General features: G+C 36.0%; 1 protein-coding gene across 1 annotated transcript in view; it reads left to right on the forward strand.

Annotated features, from left to right (window-relative positions):
- CSMD3 (CUB and Sushi multiple domains 3) overlaps positions 1 to 15,669 on the forward strand; it is a 595,264-nt gene that overhangs the window by 418,156 nt on the left and 161,439 nt on the right. The window contains exons 29-31 of the mRNA XM_036400790.2: positions 3,501 to 3,639; positions 5,760 to 5,947; positions 14,211 to 14,405. Coding sequence (XP_036256683.1) covers positions 3,501 to 3,639; positions 5,760 to 5,947; positions 14,211 to 14,405 — 522 coding nt within the window. The remainder of the gene's footprint in view (positions 1 to 3,500; positions 3,640 to 5,759; positions 5,948 to 14,210; positions 14,406 to 15,669) is intronic.

Genomic DNA, 15,669 nt, shown 5'->3' on the forward strand with positions numbered 1-15,669 from the left:
CTTTGGTATTCTTCACATTTTCATTCCTAGGATATGCAGAGAGTGCAACCTAAACCATTAAAGTACATGAAAAAGAGGAATGTACAGGATTATACTGAAGAACATTAGTTCCAGCTCATGAGCAGCCTTTACATTCCATACAACCTCACAGTTCCTTTTTTACAGGACCTTTTACTTCAACAAGGTTACAGAAAGTTACACTGAACTATTTTACAATTAAAGAATATTTATTGTTTTATAATAATTTAATTTTGCTCATTCTGAAATTGTGACAAAGGAACATTCAATGACATAGGCTTTTAATTAGAAACAATAAAAATTTTAACTTTTTGAGGATAGAAAATTTGCAATTATTATCTTTATTGTAAAAATAAGTAAATGTTTCACACTAAATGAATTTTCTCCCATCTGTTCCCTTGTAGCTAATGGAACTTTACCTATCAACTGAAACATCTGGGAAAATGTTATTGTGATAAAAAATTGTATTTGGCAGTTGTCAAAAAAATTAAAACAAATGGTGCTAGGTCTGGAATATATATTTTATTCATTTCTGGTACTATTAATTTGTGATATTATTGTGTTCCTAAAGCCGTCTTAGTGTCTGTTGTTTCCACTTCTGTTTTTACACAAAGTGATGATTTTAGGATTCATCACCAATTTTAATACCAAAATGTAAACGAAGATTCTAAATTTTTTGGTGTTTTGTTTTGTTTTCAGTTAATTTTGCTATTTGTTACTCCCTTTTAATGTAAACAGATAGGTAATATGTAGAAAGACTATACTCATATATACTGTGACTGTGGATATGTTAATCTACTTAAATATTCTACTTGAATTCATAAATGACCTGTGATTTAATTAATAGAATCATAGATTCACAGAGTGGTTTGGGTTAGACCGCCTAATTCCCAACCTCCTGCTGTGTCAGGGACACTTTCCATTAGACCAAATTACTCAAAGCCCCATCCAGCCTTATCTTGAACAGTTCCAGGGATAGGCATCCAAAAATTCCATGGACAGCCCGCTCCAAGGCTCATCACCCTTCCAGTAAAGAATTTCCTCCTAAAATCTGATCTAAACCTCCATTTAAGTTTAAAACACTTTCCCCTTGTCCTGCTACTGAATGGCCTTGTGAAAAATCCCCCTCCAGCCCTCTTGTAGGCCCTCTTTAAGCACTGAAAGGCACCATAAATTCTCCTGGAGCCTTGTCTTCTCCAGGCAGAGCAATCCCAACACTCTAAGGTAGTTTTTGTAGGAGAGGTCTTCCATCTCCCTGATCATCCCTCCTCTGGACTCTCTCCAAAGGGTCGATGTCTTTCTTGTGTTGGATGCCCCAGAGCAGGAAGCAGTATTTCTCATGATATTAGGAAATATTCTGTATATTTCCCAGAAGGTTTAATTATACCTTTACATATCATCTTTATCTGTACAAATCCTCTTGAGTGCAATCACACAGCATATACAGAACAACCAGAGGATCAGGCCCAGAGAGCATTGGTTTATGAAAGGTAGTGTTTGAATGAGCATCCTGATCTCCTTGTATGACAAGGACACCTGCTCAGGGGGTGTTAACTATTCAGCATTTGGTAAATGTTTGACACTTTTTCCAGCATCATTCTCACGGAGAAACTGGCTATTCATTGGACAGGTTCACTGGACTCTTCATTGGGTAGCTACTGACTGGATGGCTGGGCCTAGAGAGTCAGGGTGGATGGAGTGACATCCAGCTGGTGGCCAGTCACCTGTGGTGTTCCCCAGGTCTCAGTACTGGGGCCAGTCCTGTTTAATCTCTTTATTGATGATCTGGATGAGGCAACTGAGCGCACTCTCAGTTTTCTGGCGTCACTAAGTTGTGCGGGAGTGTTGATCTGCCGGAGGGTAGGAATGCTCTGCAGCAGGATCTGGAGAGGCTGGATCAATGGGCCAAGGCCACTGCTACAAGGTTCAAAAGGGTGAAGTGATGAGTCCTGCACTACACCATGTAGCACTCCAGGCTTGGGGGATCAATGGCTGGGAAGCTGCCCATTGGAAAAGGACCTGGGAGCATTGGTTGACAGGTGGCCAAACATGAGCCAGTGTGTGCCCAGACGCCCACAAGAAACCCAGTGGTATCCTGGCTTGTATCAGCAAGGTATGGCCAGCATGATCAGGGCAGCAATCATCCTCCTGTACTCGGTGCTGGTGATATTGAGGTAATAGAGTGAGTCCAGAGAAGGGCAACAAAGCTGGTGAAGGGTCCAGATAACAGCATTATGAAGATCACCTGAGGAAGCTGACAGTGTATAGCCTAGGGGAAAGGAGGCTCAGGGAAAACATTCTTGCTTTCTGCAAACACCTGAAATGTAGTTGTATTGAGGGTGTTGTTCATTTCTTCACCCAAGTAACAAATGACAGGATGAGAGGAAATGGCCTCAATTTGCACAATGGGAGGTTTAGGTTGGCTATAAAGACAGATTTCTTCATCACCAGGGTTACCAAGCATTGGTACAGGCTGACCAGGGAAATGGCTTAGTCCCTGACCCTGGAGGTATTTAAAACACATGTAGATGTGGATATGGTTTGGTGATGGACTTGGCCATGTTAGGTTTGTGGTTGCACTCAATGATCTATATGATTCTTTAAAAGATTTAAATAGCCTTAGAGCTCACAGAATCTCTGTCACAGAAGACCTGAATAATCAATTACCTTCCTAGGCCCAGATGATCACTTAGCAGAATTAAAACTCAAAAATATAAATCCTTATAAATCTTATCTGGGATCTTTTGAATAATATTATAAGAAGTTCTTTCAAAGAAGATCTTTAGAAAACCTAATTATTCTCTAGTGCTACATGAAGTCTCAGATAAGGAATACTGAAGAACAAATTTCATTACACATTCCTTCTTTTTTTACTATTCATTTTGCTGGACTGAAACCCCACAACATTTGGGAACCTCAAAATCACATAGAAAAATGTGGTTGTTTTACTCTGATTGTGCTTAATGCTATTTTATTTATCTCTGAGTTTGAAAAGTGCAATTACTTGAATATTTTTTAAAATTTAATTTATATTTTATCCATCTTGATCTGAACTAATCACTGTTATCTGGTGAAAAGGCAGATAATTACATTATCAGTGTAAGTATCATGTTTCATAGCCTAAGGAGGTTCTTTTAGAATGTCTTTAACAAGAAGTAGAAAGAGGAAAACTTATCTGGTCAAGTCTTTTTATGTATGTAGCCAGAGCATTTTTCAAGTTCACAGTATATTCAGAAAAAACCTTGAAATGATGCTATGCAATCAAAAGGACAGATTTCAAAAGCAAGAGTTTCACATAGTAGTATTAGTGTTTGTCTAAGGCAAAATGTGAATATGTTTTTTGTTTGTTTCTATTAAGACTTTGTAAATACCTCACTTGTTTAACTTTTGGAGGACACTAAATGTCAAGTGAACAGATTGCTGCTACTTGCCTCTTTGTCTCTTACCTTCTTTCCTCAAGTGCAGTCTATTTTTATTCACAGCTCCCTGTGGAGGAAACCTGACTGGCTCATCAGGTTTTATACTTTCACCAAACTTCCCTCATCCGTATCCCCACAGCAGAGATTGTGACTGGACTATCAATGTTAATAGTGATTATGTTATATCGTTAGCATTTATCAGGTAAGCTTCTACTTAAAAATTTTAAAGTCATGTTTATAACTTTATTATTGGCTTCATTATTATAACTTTATTATTGTTTAGATTTCTGTAGGGTAATATATGTGTACTTAATATAACTATCAAAGGGATTAGTAACTATTATCTTTGTTAAAAGTTACAATAAATATGTCAGAGTCATCAATACACATACAGGTGGAGCTTGGAATCCCATTGCTGTTTCCTCAAAAGCACTCTGTTTACACTGGCTAATGTTGACGTAGATGGTGCTTAATTTAACTAAGATTCAGTTCCTGAGAAGGTGGCATGGACTAACTCATTGAAATGTCTGCAAACCAGGATGGTCTTTAATGATGAAAACTATTGATTCATCTACTTGTATGTGACATCTGCTATTAAGGCAAAATTTCAAAAGTAGTCCTTAAATTTAGTTTTATTAGTCCATGTAATTTCAGGACACTCAAGGTACTTCCTGATGTTCTGGCTATTAAATAGAATTGTTCTAGACTTTTATTACAATAGAAGACTAAATTGAGCTTAATAGAATTCACAAAGGAACTTCTGCTGTCTGCACTGTTTGTAACACATGATGTAAACTAATATATCTATTATGTGTGAAAATTATGCATCCTAACTAGGAAATATGTCACAGAAAAGGTAAAAGTGGTACTTATGATGTCCCATCAAATTTAAGTTCTTCTTATGCTGGGTGTTCTATGATAGTGTCTATATGGTTCTGACCAGTGTTAATGTGATGACTTCTTTAGAGAGGTAGATCATATAGTTGTCTGTTCTTGGTGGTCAATAACATAGTATGTGTTTTGGTGAATCTATCCTAAGGAAATTAATCATGTAATTATATTTACATAATTAACAGTATAATTATTTTGTTGGTGATTTCAGAAAGTTGTAAGTTGGTAGGAAACTTTCTATTGTGTACTAGCACTTTGTTGGTTTAGCTTAATCATGAGCTCAATATATTTAAGAGTATTCTGCTTTTTATATTCTACATTTAGATATGAGATCCTCCATCTTAGAATAAAAAAAATGTTTTGCAGTGTGAATCCAGATACTATGAACAGTTTATAGATCCCAAATACCAAGTTAAAAAAAATCTCAATATTTGGTCTGTTGCTATGAATTTTTGATAGAAACTCAGAAGCTTAGTCTTGGTCAAAGCAGATTGCATCTTTACTGAGAATTGCCTCATTTGTGACACACAGACTGACCTAGAGTGAGAAACACTGAATACTCCACTAAGTACTGTTATATAGTCTTTTGAGTGGAACTTATTCCAGCTAATCCTTTTAAACTCAAGGTGAACTATGGCACTTTAGTAATCAAAGCTGTTGACTTTTTACTTTCACATTTCTTTTATAAGGAAATATATTGTAAATAATCCAAAAGTTAAAAGGGGAGCTCTATCAGGTCTTCAATGCCTACATTTATTTCAGTGAGGGGCTACTGTCAAGTAGAGACATAATAGATCGGATTTTCATCCTCTTACTAACTACCTTTTTAGAAAACTTTCTTTTTGTGCAGGGACAATCTTACAAGTAAAATTGGTTAACTCTCTGCTCTTAACTAAAATTAAGTTTGAATTTAACTAACTAAGTTAGTTATCAAATGTAGTTAATAATGTAGTTCAGAAGAAAATAGGAGGTTTCAAAACTTGATCTTTTTTATTTAAACTGATCATAGGCAAAATTCTTCTTGCTCTAAGAGATATGGGAAGATCATCCTCTGGCTGTCTGAAAGTGTTGAACCTGGCTGAAAGCCGAGCGCATTATATCATAAAGCATTTCTGCCAAGGGTTCCAATCGATCTAGGGTGTTTATTTTTCTAAATCTTTAGGAATATGTTATTATTTTTTATCTATTTAAAAAGCTTTCCTTTTTTTCTGGCTAGCAGGAAATTATTGTTTCTAAGGTGTGAACCAAAAGACTGAATATTTCTGTGTTTGCTAATAAGACACTTCTACAAACCATTTTTTTTTCTGACAGTGGAGGGATTTTTTTTCCTTTTATTAAAACAATGATAGTAAATTTCAAATTTAAGCTAATAAGAGTGAAAATGTTAGGCAAAGCATATTCCATCTGATATTTCTCTTTTTTGTTTTCTAGCTTCAGTATAGAACCAAATTATGATTTTCTTTATATATATGATGGGCCAGACAGTAACAGCCCACTGATTGGTAGCTTTCAAGACAGCAAACTGCCAGAGAGGATAGAGAGCAGTTCAAATACCATGCATCTGGCTTTTCGGAGTGATGGATCTGTTAGTTTTACTGGATTCCATCTGGAATACAAAGGTAAATAAAATTATTTTTCTCTATATTTACATCATTCAATGCATGAGTGCAAATTTTGGTTTAAATTCTCATAATTTTCTGCCTGGTAATGTTTTTGGTTTGCCTGAGAATGTGATAATGTGAATACTCAATTCATACAAGTACAATGTTATAAGATTGCTAACTTAAAGTTTCTAGTATGATTTCATTTACCTGTAATGTTGAATGCATGATTCCTTTCAGTGTCTGAAGCAGGCTCACAAGAAGGCTGGGCAGGCACCTTTCATGAGGGCATGTAGTGATAGGACAAGGGGGAATAGCCTTAAGCTGAAGGAGGGCAGATTTAGATTAGATATTAAGAAGAAATTCTTTACTGTGAGGGTGGTGAGGCACTGGAACAAGGTGCCCAGAGAGATTGTGGACTCTCAGTCCCTGGAGGTTTTAAAATCCAGGATGGATGCAGCCCTGAGCAACCTGGTCTAGTGGAAGCTCTGAACAACCTGGTCTTCCTTGCTCATGGCAGGAGCATTTGGACCTAGATGATCTTCAAGAACCCTCGCAACATAAATTATTCTATGAATCTGTGATTCTGTGAAAAAATAGGAGGCAGCAGTATACAGGTTTCAAAAATAATGTTGCAGTGGCATAACTTAACAGCATATACATATATACATATATATATATATATATATATATATATAATCTAGAATTTAATTTATTTTTTTATTTTATATAGAAGGTCATGTTGATTTAGGTGCATTTAAGGTCCTGTCAGATGAAATGACATGCTGGAATCTAAGAGTCCAATATTGAAAATAAAACACTATTTTGGCTAGACCTTTATATGATAGACCATAGTAGGGCTGTCCACCTGTCTCAGATCTGCCTGAGGTCATAGCACAGTAAACAAGAAAATGTAGACTTGCAAAATATATAACCAATATGAACTTTCATAACTGCCTCTGCATGGCTTGAGAAACAGAAATATTTGCTATTAAATGAACATGAAAATATTCTGTAAAGACAATCAGAAATAAAATAAGGGTGATATAGACCTCCTTGATCTTATTTTCTTCTCCATTTATTCTGAGAGCAGTTAGTTATTTCAAAGGTATAGAAGGGAAAGAATGATGCATTTAGTGCTTCATAAAGCCCATGAAGCCTCCTTATACTTTCCTACAGTCATTGGATCCTAGAGATGTCAAGAAAGTTGTCTCCACAGTATGAGCAACTCCTGAAAAGTTAAAAGTAGGTCTCAACCATATTGATGGTGAGCCCAGATGTATGATGTTTCAGTTCACTTACATACATTTCTTCTACTAAATTGAAAAATAAAAAATGCAGATAGAAGTGCTATAGGGAGATCACAGAACTTCTGAAGAACAAGAAAATAAATTATTTTTAAAGAGTCCAATATTTTTTCTCTGTACTGTTGAATGAAGTCTAGAGTCATGGAATCAAAGTGTTTCTCCTTTCTACAAATCTGAGCGTGAAGGATATTTATTATGGAGACAGTCTCTTCTCATACTTCTTTGCTGGTGAGGGGTCTGGGGAAGCACAAGAAGCTGGGAGGGAACACAGCCACAGCACCTGACCCCACCTTTCCAACATGATATTCTGGACTGAGAGAGCCTACTTAGGTGCTGGCTGGGCATCAGTCAGTTGGTCATAAGCAATTCTTTTGCTTTTACAGAACTTGCTTTTCTGAGGTTTTATGTCTGTATCTTTGTTTAAATTTTCCTTCCATTACAGTTTATTATTGTTTCTATTATTGTTATTATTATTACATTTTATTTAAACTATTAAACCATCTCATTTCAATCTACAGATCATCTCAATTCAATCTTTTCAGTTCTCTCCCCATACCACTGTGGATCTCATTGAATGAGCAGTTGTATGGTCCTTAGTTGCTGAATGGGCTAAAACTCGACAGTCCTTTTTGGCAGGTTGACTGCAGGTCTGACCAGAGTGTGCTTAAGCAAATTTGTTTTAATCATCCATTTTGTTAATCAATAGTCACTGGTCACAATGTTGATTTATTTGGAGTCAGAGTTGTTGTGCTTGTTCTGAGAATTGGGTTATGTATTACTTTCTCTCTGTGTTCTTCTTTTGTTACCTCTGGGGCTTGGATTAAGGATATAATTTTGGTGGACTGTGTAACACTGGCTCAAGATATGATAAAATAATTCCTGTTTGTGAGACTAATCTTGTATTTTTGCTCAGTATGGTTGTCATATATGTACTTTTAGGGAACCACCTCTTGAAAACTATTAACAATCACACCTTTTATCTTTTCTCATCAGAGACCCAATATATGGGGCAGATGAGGAGGAACACATTCCTTCACCTTTTCTTTCACTTTCACCTTTTCGTTCTCTCCAGGCTAATTTCAATAGCTCTTGAGAATTTTGAATATCCTTGAGATGTTTAAACCAGTATATTCATATTGCTATGTTTCCTGCATGTGTTTCAGGTTTTGCTTGAGGTTAAACAATTATTTAGGGATACTGCCAAGGGTTCTGCCCTGAAGCTGGATCATTACAAGTTACAGAGTGCATGGGAAAGGGTAGGCAAGTACCAAGGACAGTGTCCACCTCCAATGTTTTGGTAGTTCAGCCCCAAACAAGTGTAGAATGCCCAAAAACTACTAAAATATTTGAGGAAAGTATCTTGTCACACTAGCAATTCCAGAGAGACATAAATCATTGCAATGTGCTGGGACCTGGCCCAGGCCTACCAAGCCCTAATCAACATAATTGACTGTCCTCAAGCAGAAGAGGCCTCTGGATCTGACAACAAAACAACGGGAGCTCTGGCTGCTCCAGCTGCCGTGATAGGCCTTGCAACTGAACCAGAGGAACAGCCCATGCTGGTATCAGACACACCTACACACAAACAGAAATATTGCAAACATCAGCTTGTTTGGTAAGGAAAGAAACTCCTCCTAAGAAGGAAAAGGAGGAGGAACTGGATGAAGAGGGCTACTCCAAAGGGCCATCACAAGAGGAGGAGTAAGAGGAAGAACTCATAAGCAAGTCAGTGACCATACAATGAGCAGACACTTTGGCTGTGCCAATGCTGGGTTAACAGGGTCAGTAATCTGGAATTAGAAGGAAAAGTCCAGCATGTGGGATCCCTTTCTAGGGAAGGGGACATTGTCAAAATGATTGAAAATGGGGTACAAGCCCTTGGCCTCTGAAGATGATTCCTTCCAGGCATGAGGAAAAGCTATCCCTTCTAAGATGATGTTATAATCCATTCAGGCAAATGGGCCCCCATGAGGAGATGTATCCAGTACCTGAAGAAATTAGCTATGCTGCAGGTGATTTATGATGACCTTTATACTGAACAGTTAGCCAAAGATCCAGAAGTCCTGTGTAAATGATCCTCATGCTGTAAGTTTTTACAGATCACATCAAATGTCACTGCCTCATTGGCAGTAAAGACTTGGAAAGACAGAGAGGGACAATCAGTGGATAAACTGGACGTGGAGAGAACACGAAGTGAGATAGACTATCAACCTCAGTCCTAGAGACATGGGAATATGAGTTGCAAGGAAAAAGTCACAAAAGGAAGTTTTTCCAGGAAAATGGCCACTCCAGTTTCCAGCAGGATGGGGGAAATAATAAGAGTAAAAGTGAGAAAACTCATGGGTTGAGATAAAGGCAGTTTAATATAGAAAACAAGAGCCATGCATACATGCAGAGCAAAATAAGGAATTCATTCCCATGGGCAGGGAGATGTTCAGCCATCTCCAGTAAAGCAAGGCTCCATCACATGTAATGATGACTAGGGAAGACAAATGCATAACTTCAAATGTCCCTCCCTTCCTTTTTTTTCCCCAAAATTTATATCCATGGCATAGCATCATATGATATGGATGCCATACCATATGGTAGGATCCAGCTTTGGTCATTTGGCACCAGCTGTGCCAACTGGGTTTGCTCCAACTACCTAAGGAGGGAGTGTTGCAAGGGCATGTCGAAAAGGCAAAGCCAAAGTCTTCTCAGGTTCTCAGAGTGATAAGCTGAGAGCTAATGGACTGACAAATTGACATAACAGAAATTTCAATTGCATATTAATAAAAAAATTAATCACGCTGATAGTCAAACATTGGAACTGCTTGCCCTTAGATTATGGCATTGGAATCCTTCAAAATCATAACTGGACTGTACAAAGGCCTAAGCAACCTAATCAAATTGGCCCTGATTTGCATGGGCAAATGACTACATCACTTTCAACCTAATTTTTTCTGATTTGATGAACATAAATTTTTCATGCAAATTGTAACTGATGCAGTTGTGCCCTATAGGTACATTAATCATATTTTAATTGTAAGGGTACTCAAATTATACTTCATTGGTGGACCCTATTTTTCAGATCCAAATCTCAGACTGACCCATGTCCCAGGTCTAATCTGTAACCATGTGGTGGAGTTTTATTCCCATTCTCCCTCCCTCACTTCATTTCTATATTATAATGTAGGAAAAGCTCTTTAGTTCTATTAGGTACTCTGGAGAATAATTACTGAATGCTTGCTATAGTTTAGTATGTCTGTAATATTATCTCCAAGAAATTTATTATGGCTTTATTCTCTTTGAAACTTAGGGATGTAGTGGTAAGTCATCATGTTCTGGACAAAGCACTTGCTTCTCTTGCCTTCCAATAACATTTCCCACACACTGAGATACTAGTTTTCAGGAGGATTTTGGCATCATTACACTATGATATTCAACAGAGACTTCCTTGTTCCACTTGAGATTGAAACAGCATGTGTCACTGTTTTCAGCCTGTATTTCAGAGCCTTACTTGATCCAGTGATGTGACAATGTTATCAGAGAAGTAAAGGCTGATTTCTTTGAAGCACCTTGCAAAATTTTATTATGTACAGAAGGAATTGGCACCTGGTATGAACAGACAAGAATTTAAGGTTACTGTAACCCAAATCTCAACTGCCCAATGAAAAAAATTATTTCCTGGCATAACAAATAACTTATTATTTGTTATTACAGAAAATAATTTTTAAAATGCTCCTACTGAAAAAATATCTTTGTAATATTACAGCATTTTCTCTGATGCTCTGCTATATCTGCCACTGCCTTTACATGTTTTTAACTTAATGATACTAATTGGAGCGGTGGCCGAATAAAAAGCAAAAAACCCAGGCTAGATGAGTGTCCAGCCAACCTCCAGCCAGTAAGGCACTTCCCCAACACGAAGTCAGGGCCTTGTGCCCAAGGCGATGCCAAGCCTTGCGGACGTCGGCCGCTGTGATTCTCCAAGGTCGCAGGACGAAAGGAAGAGGCAACTCTCAGTCTCTTCGGGGTAGGAGGTTTATTGGTAGGGGATGCAGGGGGGTAGCGAGGAAGAAGCTGAGAGCCCCGAGGCAGGGAAAGCCTCGTGTTTTAAAGAGGGTGGGAGGGGTGAAAGATAGCAAATCAGAGAAGGATACATTAAGGACTGGCATAATCGGAGAACCAATCAAACACAGTTGTGGGGGGGACCCTGGCCCCTAACCCAATCACCCGACACCCTGGCCCGAACTTTCTAGAAAAAGAGGCAGGGGTGTCGAGTGACAGGCAGGCAGCCAGGGGTGGGGAACAAGAAAGATACATTTAGTAACCAAGACAACTGGGGAGGGGTTTGGGGATTGACACAAACTGGTAACAGGGCAGGATCTTCTGAGAGAACAATGGGGGGAAACTGAACAAACATAAAACACACCACAACAACTAATATTGTTAGGAAAAAAGGGAAACAGCTACAGGGATAATCAATGTCTTGTGTTCCTCAGTTGGAGCAACATGATGTTGGTGGTGAACAACTTTCCCTCCTGTCTCCTGGGAGCACTTATAAATTTGCTGAAAGAGCCTTCTTACTTGGTCTTTTTTTCACTGGTTCTCAGCCAGATCTGAAGAATTCTTTTGCCTCATCTGATTTGTTCTTCGTACATTGTAGAATATTTACTAACTTTTTCTACAAATTCACTTAGCAGTTCCTTCAGATTTGCAGAAGTAGTTTTAAGGTACTTAGTATTTCAGGCTTTATTTTTCAGAATTGGTATTAAGAAACTGTATTTCTATAGTGACATTGTTACTGTTTAGTCAGCAATTTCAGAAGTCTGTCACAACTATAATTTTGGGGAAAAGAAAATTACAGGGCTGTATTTTTTTCCCTAGAGGTAATTTGTGCTGTGACAGATCATTCTTTTCTCAATTTTTGATTTTTGCGCCAGACATAATAGATTATTTTTTCTCTCTATTTTTTTCATCTAGGACTAATATCCACTTTATCTGTGTACCTTCTGAAGTACCTTTGAAACATTTTGAATTATTTTTGTCATAAACTCAAGAATGATGATTTCACACTTGCAATTATGAATCAATGCAGTTATATCAATATTGGTTCAATAACAGGAAAAAATGTTTTTGTATTGATTTTCTAAAGTATTCGTTATAATCTTAAATTAATTTATCCTTTTTTTTTCTTTTTTCCGCCTAAGTTTGCTAATTTAGACTTGAAAGAGTTTGAAATTTGCCCTATGATCTGCCAGACTTCTCAAATGAATGTGTGGATGGCTTACTCAATAATTAATAATATCTATGTGATATCTTATAGACTTTCTAGTAAATTGCATCTTTTGACTTTTCATTGTCCATCCAAATTTTTGAATGAGTGTTAAATTATTTTTAGACTACACAGTACTTCTACCTATATAAATCAATGTCAGTACCTAATCCTGTTCTTAATGATTAAAGATGTATTGTAATTATTATTTGTTACTCTGTTGTTTTTCATATCTGGACCATGCTCTGTAGATTATATGTGCAAATCATAATAAATTTTTAAACACACTAGGAGACCTTGACATCCTTTTGAAAGATGTGAAATTGAAAATTCAAAAGGAATTATTCTATGTTTCCTTCTTCAAATGTTACCACAATGTATTTATTTATCTCCTCTCAGAAACATTACAACATAAAAGTGGCCTTAAGGGATGTACTTAGTTCATTAACTTGGCTCTAGTAGTGACCAATAGTTTATGTGTGGCCAAACTACATAAAAGTCAAATAAATAATAATTGCTCCTGCTTATCTATAATTTCTCAGAAACTTCATTTTAGGTACTGACAGGATCAGATAAAGTGTCTTTTTATATAAAACTCTTAAAAAGCTTTCCAGGAAGTTCAATGCTCATATAATCTTTTGGCAACCATGCCTACTTGTAGCAGAAAGTTCCACAGTGCAAATATGCCTGGTAAATAAACATTTTTTGATGTATTTGAAAGCTGGCACTGGTCTTGTAGAAAATTAAGAAGTGTTCCCTATTGATTTTCTCCAAAACACTCTTAAATGTTAAAGAAAGTCTGACATTTCCATCTTCTGCTTGCTAAAATATATTATTCCATACTTCATCCAGCACAGCATAAAATAATCTGTTTTACTCCAGCTTCTACATAATACATTTACTCTTGTTTCCTTAAAGGAAATTGCATTTTTTTCCTAAATGTGTTACTTTTCTCACCTTCTGCGTAATAATGCTGTTAATTAGAAGTGTTGAGTATTTATTTTTGTTCAATATGTTATTGGACATTGGTATTCACATTATAGAAGTAAAAGGGAAGCAAAGATAAAAGCCTATGCATATGTTTGAATTTATTTCAATAATTTGAAACAAATAGTTATAAGTGATAAAAGAATGAGATTTAGGGAATATTTTTATATTTTTATATTTTTTCATCCACTGAGGGATAAATATGTTTATGAAAATGTATACCATCACATCATATGCATATAGAAACTCACCTGAGGTTTATTAATTTTGAAGACATTCTGGTTCGCATACTTCTTATTGTGCAACAAATTGTTCATGTTGGTTTCCTCCATTTACCAGTTTTCACACCATAGATTTTAAAACTAGGATGTGCCTTATCTACTGGAAAAATTTCTGTATATCTAACTTAATCTAACTTTATCATTGATCAGAATGAATTCTGAAAAAAAAAATGGAGCACTATAAGAATTATACTTAAAAAAGGACAGAAGACATGTTTTCTGACATGATATAGTAATTTGTACAGTTGTTAGAATGAAGTAGAGAAGATATTTGATGGAAAGCCTTCTAAAAAAAAGAAAACAGGTTCTGCAGGGTACTCAAAGAAGGCCTCAAGGGAACTCTGGGAAATATTTAGATTATAATTGTTTTTATTTGTTTTAGTTTATATTTATTATTTATTAATTTTGGATTATATTTAGAGTTATATTCACACTTGTTTCCTCTACAGCAAAACTTCGTGAGTCTTGTTTTGATCCTGGAAATATAATGAATGGAACCAGACTTGGAATGGATTATAAACTGGGTTCCACTGTTACATATTACTGTGATGCAGGATATGTTCTTCAGGGATACTCTACACTAACATGCATCATGGGAGATGATGGAAGACCTGGGTGGAACAGAGCCCTGCCCAGCTGTCATGGTAAGAGCAGTTTTTCATTTATTTTAGTTGCTGTTGTCATTACTCTTGCTTTGTAATAGGGAAGAAACAAGTGAAAATTTTGAGATGGTTTTAATAATATTCTCTTTCAGAAAAAAACTCTTTCCAATGATACATGTAATAAAATACATATGTGACAACTCAGGAAACTATTGATTCCAGTTTTTATTAACATTGAATAAATAGTGTTATTATTTTGAATTTTGTCTTAGTAGTAATGTCATTCTCCACGTCAACATGTGTTCTTGAATTAACTTACAACAGAGTATAGAGATATATATTATATATATGTATTTAAGTACAACAGTAAGTACACATTGGCTGTCATGATATATGTTTGTTTCTTTTTGCTATTACTGGCTTTAAAAACATGCAGATGAAATCTTTTGTATATATTGCATTACAAGATTTAAATTCTTGTACATGTTGAAAGCCTTAAAATGCAGGAAATATCCAGTTAAGATATAAAGTCTGCTCATTTCAAGATTCTTCTGACTTTAGTTGTATGACCACTGACAATCTCAAGCATCAGCATTTTCAGATTTAAACTCTAAGAAAAGATTAAAGTTTTATTTTACTGATGTCTTAACAGGAAGTGATAGCCACTTGCTATTTTAACTTTGTGAAAAATCACATATTCTGTAAGATTCAGCACAAAACCTCCCCCATGTATGCAGATATTATATGAGAAAACTAGCATTTGCTTCTTAAGTTAAAATAAAATCCAATTATTATGTTACTTGCCATTCCTTTTCAAATTTGAGGACAAAATGCCTGTTAAATCCATTTCCAATTTGAACAAACATAGATTTTAAACAGAATATGGATTTTCTTTGTTGTGTGCTCAAATTTCTATTGCAAAGTGGATGGTAGAGTACCAGCAAAACCAATAAAAAAATTTGAAATCTAAATAATATCCAATATTATAACCATTTGAAGAAGTTCAGTATTTTCATTATCTACCAAAACCATCATAGCACTGCATTCCAAAACCCAGTGGCATCAAACTGGGACATCGGCCCTTGAAAAAATTTGGAAGTGTGTTCAAATTTCTAAAATCTCAGCATTAGAAGTCAAATATTTTTCCTAATTTTAAAATGAGGGATGAATGTTGTTTTTTAGAGAGGAGATGGTGAGGAAGGTTGTTGTGTACAATAGGGGAACGATTCTTTTTTTTTTTAAAGAAAGTCTTGATAGGTAATGGAAGTTAAAAAATACTTTATTGATGCAATAATTGTGTCTATTA

The sequence above is a fragment of the Molothrus ater genome, chromosome 1 (assembly GCF_012460135.2).
Source record: "Molothrus ater isolate BHLD 08-10-18 breed brown headed cowbird chromosome 1, BPBGC_Mater_1.1, whole genome shotgun sequence".
Lineage (NCBI taxonomy): Eukaryota > Metazoa > Chordata > Aves > Passeriformes > Icteridae > Molothrus > Molothrus ater.